This window comes from Stigmatopora argus, chromosome 3 (assembly GCF_051989625.1).
Source record: "Stigmatopora argus isolate UIUO_Sarg chromosome 3, RoL_Sarg_1.0, whole genome shotgun sequence".
NCBI classification, from domain to species: Eukaryota; Metazoa; Chordata; class Actinopteri; order Syngnathiformes; family Syngnathidae; genus Stigmatopora; species Stigmatopora argus.
Window position 1 is genome coordinate 12,811,473 of NC_135389.1, and position 9,035 is coordinate 12,820,507.

Here is a 9,035-nt window from a genome sequence, read left to right on the forward strand (position 1 = left end):
ATAGAGTCCAGATGATCAAGTGACATTGCTTGGCCAATCAGTGCTACGAGGAATTTATATATCTTAAATTTGAAAAAAAATCCTATTTTATTCTACACTAAAGCAGGGTTTGGTGAATGCGCATATGAAACTGGTGGGGTTCGGTGAATGCGCATATGGAACTGGTGGGGTTCGGCAGCTCCAACAAGGTTAAGAATCAATGAGCTAGACACTGTTCTATTTCACCCTAACATCATCTTGGCTTCAAGGGGACAAATTGTTGAATGCATATTTTCTTTTTATCTTCATACGAATAGTAGAGTCGCAGGAATCCCTGCCCACGTAAGTGTGACATTAGTGCAACTCCAAAAAGTTCCAGATTGTGACTTGACCTTAAGTCTCCAGAATACCTTTCCAAATGATCAAAAAGAAATGGTAAATATGTCCCATTTAAAACCTGATAGAATAACATGAGAATTAGGGGCTGAGAAACTGTTATACCAAAAGGCAACAGAAATATCAAGGGTTAGAAGCAATAATCCTGTACATCAAACAGAAAAATCTGTATATTACTCAGCATAAAATGTAGTATTATCAGTTATTTCAAACAGTCATATTGGATTAGGGTTCAGGAACGCCATGATTTTTTTTTCCTTCTGTTGTCTGGTGACTGCCAGGCCTGGAGAGTGAGCTGTCCTTATGATCAACACCATGTGTTCTTTAGACCAAGACATTTGCCTCACATATTTAGTGTTCACAAGCACCCTTCAATCATAAAAGCAAACTTGTTGAATATGTACACATCCCTACATTAACATAACCAATCAGAATGAGAACAGAAACGCACTAGTGGCAAAAGAAAAATTTGAAACAAAGCAGAGACATAAACACAAACATTCAATTTTGAAATTGGCTTGAGGCATGAAAACATAATCCTGTGCAAATACAGATTTCAGCACAAATGCGGTAATATCATAAATTAAATTTACAAAGAAATTATAGTACATTCCGGCTAGATTGACACTCATGGGATATTGGACCACCATTAAATTGTACAAATTCACTGCAAACCAATTTTCTGGAATTTGCATTATGTGATCGTGATTATGTTTCTGTGCCATTGACAATGCTAGACGACCAATTGAGCTAATAGATTTGCCTCCATAGCATTTAGGTATTTAACAATTGAGTTATTAGAAAGAAATACAGAGGTAAAAAATGTGAGAAGAGGGTGTGTCATAAAATCAAGGGAAATTATTGATTTCTAATTAAAGTATGACGTGGAGTAACTAAAAAGAAATGCTCTTCTTTGTTAATGGATCATTTAAAGATATTTAACTTAATTGCACTCATTAAAAAGCATCCTGTTATTCAACATGCCTTTTCTTGCAGACTTTAGGGGAAAAAAGACACACTGAAGACGAAAAATGTCGCACTCAAGGACACACTGCATTTATTTTGGGAGTTTTTATAAGGCAAAATGTACAAATATTACACTGCTGTAATAATAATAAATAGGAGACCAACATTTTCAATACAAACTGATAACTATGCAACACTCCAATTCACAACCAAAAGACACACAAAGCAAAAAGCAATAGTCTCAATCATTTCTTATGTTACTATATGAAGAACCTACAAACAATTTTGTTTTAATATCATTAATCTGATTTTTTTTATGTGGGCATTTCATAATAATGTATTAGGAGAATTGGGTATGTTCAAGGGTCTACAAACACCAACACCCTCACCCATGCTGTCACTTTGGACAGGAGGATGCTTGAGCTCTTCATGTGAGAGGCTGTGTAATCTGCCGCTGCCAGCCTGCCAAGCTGAGCTGGAGCGGGCCAGTGCCGGAAAAAGAGGGGAGCAGGGCTGAGGCTAATCCCCCTGAGGCACGCGCCGAGTCACCAGCACTCTGCTAGTTGCACCACGTCGCCTACGCATTGGAGGGTCTCCTGAAGAGCCACAGGGCCCATTGAATGCTATCAGCACAGATGATACTTTGCCACACCCTTCCCCCCACTGGGGGATTACTGAGCTGCCAAACGGGGCACCAGGCAAAGATTCCAGAACGGCAAAAGAAGTGGCAAAAGGAGCTGTTCTCTGCCAGAAAGAGGCCGTGGATAAGGTAGATAGGCCAATCAACAGTTCCTGGGAAACCACGCAATATTAATGAGACAATTGGCTCCCAAGGCAAAAGTTTGATGCAATTTTTTTTTTTTATTTTTTTTTTAACTAAAAATGGTTGGCATTGGGAGTTTATGACCAACGCCAATGCTTTTTAGCATTCAAATCATAATGTGCTTTAAACAGTGTAAAATATTGTATCGGATGTTTTATTTATTTATCTTAATGGCCTCTTCTGCAACCACAAAAAGAAAAAGGAGAAGCAAGTGGCCTGGAGCAGTGCAGGTTCATATCCACTACATCTGTGCAGCCCAGTTATAAATCAAGAGACACGCATGCTTTTCAACATCTTCAAACTACTCGCGCCCACTCATCTGCCCACTCATAAAAGTTACTGAAAACACAATTTGCGTTTGCTTGATAAGAGCTTGCATGCTTTATCTTGGAGGGGGGGATAAATCCATTGAGGAAATGGTCAATAAAAAATGTAAGAGTTCAGTGCCGTGTGCCAAAATAAGACTGGAGGAGGAACACACCTCATCACACAGATGCTCTAAATGGCTTCTTGCTTTTCAAGCAAACTTTCAACACACAAGCAGGATGAGATTCTTCGTGCTCAGGATTCCGGTGACGCAACATCAACTTTTCCAGACCAGAGCCGACTGACCGACTCTTTGCATTATTTTCAATCAAATTCAACTTGGGCGCCAATTCCCATTTCTATTCCCATGTCATATTTTATGTTAACGCTGAACTCGTCAAGTGTAAGAGCCTACTAATCGGGACATGTTTTTGAGCTAGTGGAACATCTGACCTGTCTCTTTGTAATGATGGATCACCCACAATGAGCGGAGACCTGCGTGCACAGTCAAGCATGGATGTGTGACAAAAGGGGAGATTCCAAATGCATATCCATTCTCATTTCTTGCCCATCTGCTCTTCCATACAAAAGAAACGAACATATCTCAGCAAACACAATGCTCTTTAAATGGTTCATCAGTCTTTGTCCACACACAGACGGAACACCCAAACATGCAGAACGGCCATGACAAAAGTATTGCACTTGACACACTTCCCGCTACTCAGTGAAGTGACCTATTCAGACAAAGCAGCGGGAGCCTGAGTGACTCAAAAGCTGGAAAGTTAATGAATTCAAAGCGTTCGCCACACTTTAAAGTGCGACGATGCACTGCTTGTTGGTTTTCCTTTACTCACAGCAGAGCGCCATTAAACCATCAGCCCCCATCCACTTGCCCCCCTTTAAGTTTCAACAGTTCTCCAAACTAGGCCAGGTTTTCGTTGGTTCACAAACCAATTCAAGCAACCGCTCTATTTTGGTGCGTAGGTGCACTGAAAAAGCTGGAGAGAGAAATATGATTGGCATAGCTGAGCAAAAAAAATAAACGTAATACATAAAAAGGGCGACTGGACAATGTAGCCCTGGTATTTATAAAAAAACATATGAAAAGCTTCAGAATTTTCATTTAACGGGTCTCAAGTTTGTTCGGTGCTACGTTGGGCCACCATGACATCTCACAGGATACTGAAGTCACAACAGACTAAGGTAAAACCATTTTGGCATGTAACAACTTAAAGATGGGAGCTGTGCTTCCATGACATCTTTGTGTTGCTTTCTCGATAAGAGCAAGTGCCTGGTCTGATAACATCTGCCTTTCCAAACAAGGCCTTGCGCTGCTGACCTTTACTTTACCGTGGTTGGCATGTTGTTCAACAGAATGTTCGCAGGATAAAAAAATAAATAAATAGGGAGAAGCGCATGACACAATGGTGGTGGTTGCTTGGGGAACAGCCTAAAATACTTAAAAGCACTTAACAGGAGGGAAATTAGTGCTAACATATTTCTTTTTTTTTTTAAAGATGGATTCATCTTCAAGTTACCATTACAAATGTAATTTTGTGGAAAAATACAGTTGGCCATGTAGGATTCAATAAATTCCAAGCATCTAATCTAATCTCTCCTGTAGTATAATAATGGGTGCCTTAATATTCTGAAAGGACTTGGACCCTTACAAAAACCACCAGTCGGGAGTTCTTTCACATGAGACTTTGAAAATGGGTCTGTTTGTTGTCTTTGCAGACATTTTGCACAAGTCAGAAGAATGTCCATGGCAGATATTTTCTTACACAGCAGAAATTGTATTTTTGTTGTATTTTGAAGGCGTCGCCAGTGTAAGCACGGATTTATTTTGTGGTCAACCAGTCTGTTCATGATTTGGACAAAAACAATAGGGCCTATGCACTTCCCAGCATTTCTTGAAACATGCAGTTCTTCCAGTTTTTCTTTTTCAATGTTAGTTTGAAAGAAGCAACAGATTACTCATGACCCAAGAGCTCCTGTACTTGAGATGCACTGCTGGCTCATACTTAATGTGTGGTTGTGGAAAAATGTACAATGTAAAAATGTAAACTGCCAGACATTCTCATACTGTTTACGGTAGAGCAAATGGGCCGTACAAGTTATGAAATAAAATTAGTTTCCAATAATAAGGTCAGCGCAAGTATATGTACGTTTCTTTTTAATGTCATTCAATCAACATGCAAAAAAAATCTTACTTCACCAATATTGGATAAATTGATAGCACGAGTATTTATCATACATTTTGTTTTCTTGGATTCGTCTAATAATAAATTCTTCAATGGGACATTCTACCCAGATCTCCAAAATGGTGATTATTCTTCAGTTGCGGCCTTTAAGTCTAATCGAGAGGACACACTGAGCAAAGTCTTTTCAAGTACAGCAAGTGCATCTCCAATGGACCTGTTGGTTATTTCGAGGAGAGTTCAGATCTCAGAGTGACTTTACCCCGCTTCCCCGCTGAAGATAAGAACAGACATACCAGGGTGTGTGATTGTACATACGAGTGACACACGCTTCTGTCATACACGAACCTAAAGTGCACATAATCTTTTCATCGCACCTACTCTTCAGTTTCCAAGAACGGCATTTACGTATTAGGTTTCTCCATCACAATCCTGGCAACAGTTGCAGCACAAGCAGTAACCTTTCCTGCCCATTGCATTCTGATAACTTAATACAGTAATCTACAGAACACGGCCCACACAAGCCAGTCTTATCACTCCAAAGTAACTCAGGAGGAGGAAGTGAGGTCAGGTCAGAAACTCAATTAGAGTAAAGCAAATAGGCCACACAGAATCTTACTTCTGCTTGGCTCTGAGAGCTTAAATGTTTTCGTGAGACTTTCACCTCTTTTCTCTTCCATGAAAAGGTTCACCAATTCGGTTGTGTCATCCAAGTTGCTCTGTAAACATAGCATTCCTTCAACATTCTGCTTTAAAAGCCTTCGCCAAACACATGGCCAGCTTCTCCAATGCCTGCCACCCACCATTTCCTCATGTAGTTTGCTCAACAGTTACATCATTCCTTTTAGGAGATTAAACCAGGGCCACCGATATTGTGAAAATAATTAGTTAAAGCAATGTACTGTACACTCAAATTTAAAAAAAAAGAAGGAAATTTTGAGTAAAATACTAACAATTGTGGTTCCCAGAATATTCATGTTTAAAAAAAAAACAATTGATACCATATCTGTAGCTAGGATTAAATAATCATCTTGCAGTGCATTTATGACATTAGAATTTTAATTCATTTTGAGTGGCAGGGGCTGACAGCAAATGATCGCTGCTAGGCTTAACATTCAAATGGAGTTGGACGTCTATTGCCGTCAATAGCACCTAATGAGTTAATTTGTGAAATAAAATAAGTTGTGTGTGGTCCATATCAAAACAGTTAATTTTTAGAGCTGTCAATGGTTTTGTCTGTAGGAAAGGATTGTTTTCTGCATTTTCAGGCAATGAATTTATCACCTGGATGAAGCCGTCAAACCACAATACTCCATCTACTCTGACATTTGGAAGCGAGAGCATGCAGTTATGATCGGTTATTATCGTTGAACTTAGTACACGGGCAGCCATGTTTCACTTGTTCACTTGCCATTCAGCCTTCCACCCTCCCTAGTCAAAACCGCAGATATTTAACAATGAGCCAGCGTCGTGGGCCAAAGCACGGGACGGAAAAGAAAAGTGAGCAGCTTGGAAGCCTGTAATTTTTCCGTGGAAGCCACGCTGCTCCTCTTATCTGCTCAAGCCTCTCATCGTCATTCAAATCTCCCCCTCACTCCGTATTTAAAAACCCTCTCCCCTCCCGGTCCACCACGTTTCAAATGCTAATTATTTAAACCGCTCTGTGTGCAGCATCCCTCCCATCCAACAGCCAGTTATTCAAATCTCTCAGCTAAAAAGGTCCTTGACACAAAGCTTGATCCATGAGTAATTTCCAGAAAAGGATAAAACTGACTTTCACAGTTTAGTGGCTTTTCCGGAACGATTCTCTTCTCAGCTTTCATCTGCTCTTTCCCAACAAACTGTGTTGGACTGATCCTATTCGAATTCAAGAAGTTTATTTGTTCAAATAACACTGCAGCTCATCAAGCGAGGATGAGCGTTAGAGGTCAGCCACGAGGAACGGAATGAAACCAAAGATGAGAACACACAAAATGTGTGTATTATTTCACTTTGAAGGTGAATTCAATCAGCAAAATTAAACCACATTTGATAATAACAATAGCATGGGAACATTTCCCCTGCAGAGCTGCTGGGCCGTGAGGGTCACTGTCCTCAGTGTTAAGTAAGTTAACAGAGTCTGTGAAGAGGAACGGCGAAACAGTTGGAGTGATCATCACTTTTCCACAAACAGGTGCCAGTGTACGAGCGGGGGGAAAAACGAATTGATGTGCGTCCTCTCACAGCCCAAACACACTAGAACAAAATCAAAATCTTAAGCATTTTATGCTCCTTTTGTTCCTAGTCTCTCCCCATTTTTGCATAAGCACTCCCTCTCGTTCAGTCCTCTGATCCTGACGAGAAGCTGCCTACGCGCGGAGTATATACGGACCACAGCTTAGTCAAACACCAAAGATGCTCAACACTGAAGTCTATCAATCGATAGGACTATTCTGTGTTTTGCAGTTACATAAACCATGCTTCCACGCAACAAGCGTGAAAAACTATAGCGAGCTGATGACAATGTTTATTTTGGACTAGAAACAGAAATGTGTGTCAGATGTGAAATCTTGCTGGAGGTGTGTTGATGTCAATCCTTTGTCCTTCCAATAAGTTGTTGATATCTCTCTTTTTGGTTACTGACAAATTACCCATAAGTCTACATAGGTTTGCTATTCAGATAACAGCAGTTTTAATTATCTAGAATTTTTTTTTCTAACTTAATTTACTGAATTTAAGAATAAAAGTAACATTCAGAATCAGAATAAGACAATGCACACAAACTGCTACAGAAACAGGAAGTTTTATTTTACATTATTTTAAAAATGATGATAAATGGACACACCTTGGTATTCCTGTCCTGGGGTGTAGGCAGTGGGGTTACCCAGAATCTGAAGGGTAAGCAGCACCTCACCCCCACCTTCAGCAACCCCAACTCCATCCAGCTCTGCATGATGGGTGCATAGGAAGAAAAAGGGGTTGAAGCGGGGGTAAAAGCTTGCCGGAGGAACCCCAAAGTCCACGCTGCTGCTGCCCAGAATTAGGGCCAGCAGGGTGAAGCCCAAGGCGCCCCCAAGAGGAGCCCACGCCGCCACCATTTGCCCTCAAAGAGTGAGGGTGAGGGCGGGTGAGAAATGAATGGGAGCAAGAAGGAATCAGAGAGATGGATTGCAGGGGAAATCGTCTGGAGTCCACTGATGGGTCAAAAGTCCAAAAGTGTGTGCTGGAGTGTACGTGTATTGTCTCAAAGTGTGGAAAAAGTGTGGCAGAAGCTCCGTTTCTTCTGGTGCTCCCTCTCCCTGTCCTACCTTTGCTCAGGGAGTTGAGCGCTCAGGCTGTGCTGTCCTGCTCCAGCGTTTAAATACCTCAACACCCCTCCCCGTGGCTCCCTCTCCTCCCTCTCTGCGCTCGCCTCACTCCAACACCAGTTTCTCGCGTGGTGCTAGAGTTCCATGAGACGGCCTCCCCTCTCCACCCTCCCTCTGCTCTATCATCACTCTATCTTTTCCTTACGCCCTTCCTGGTCCTGTCTTTTCCAGAGTTTTTTAAACCTCGCAAAAGCAGCATTTTGGCACCCTTGGAACACTCGCTTGAGACTCGAGATCTCCATGCAGATCACCCCGCACACTTTCAATCTCCTTTTTTTGCAACATATCCATCGCTCCTCCCTTCTTAGACAAGACTGCAGTTTGTTTTTCCTCTCCTCTCTGTTGCGTCTTTCTTTGGTTTTCCATTAGAAGCTCAGTTTCCACAAAATTCTCTAACATTTTCCCCTTCCCTCAAATGAAGCCCCACGAGCATAGTTGCCCACCTTAATTTCTGCTTCGTAGTCCCCACTGAGTGTGGCTGATGGATGAGCATTTCACATGGACAGTGTATATATCCACCACGTCTTCATTCCTCTTTGTATTCCTCCCAAATGAGGACACAACAAACTGTGGAGTTCAAGGCCACGCACAGAAATAAGAGCCCTCGATCAGCCTCTGCCAAGTCTTGAATAGCAAAATGTGTCAACTCTGAAACCATTGATTGAATGGTTGCGATTTTTAGATATGTTGGATCAAGTAAGAGGTAAGTTGTTGTATTTTTTTATTTTTTTATTTTTACAACTCAACCCAAGCCAGCATGACATTGGGGTAGGAATTAAAAATGTTGCTATTATTCTCATTTCTTTCTCAACCTTGGCATGTTTGAAGCATATGTTTGACGGTTATAGTCACTGACTACTGCCAGGTCTCCCAGTTCATTTGGATTGGTCATTTTTCACCATCAATGGCACCAAATGAGTTAAATGGCCGGTATGGTGGTGGCTAACGCTAAACTGGACTGTTAGCTCAGTCGTCAGCACGGTTGATGGCCACGGTGACAATGTTTGACCTCATAAA

General features: G+C 41.3%; 1 protein-coding gene across 1 annotated transcript in view; it reads right to left on the bottom strand.

Moving 5' to 3' along the window:
* reln (reelin) overlaps positions 1-7,990 on the bottom strand; it is a 66,852-nt gene extending 58,862 nt beyond the window's left edge. The window contains exon 1 of the mRNA XM_077595892.1: positions 7,496-7,990. Within this exon, the coding sequence (XP_077452018.1) occupies positions 7,496-7,748 (253 nt within the window). The 5' untranslated portion in view covers positions 7,749-7,990. The remainder of the gene's footprint in view (positions 1-7,495) is intronic.
* Positions 7,991-9,035: the final 1,045 nt, after the last annotated feature.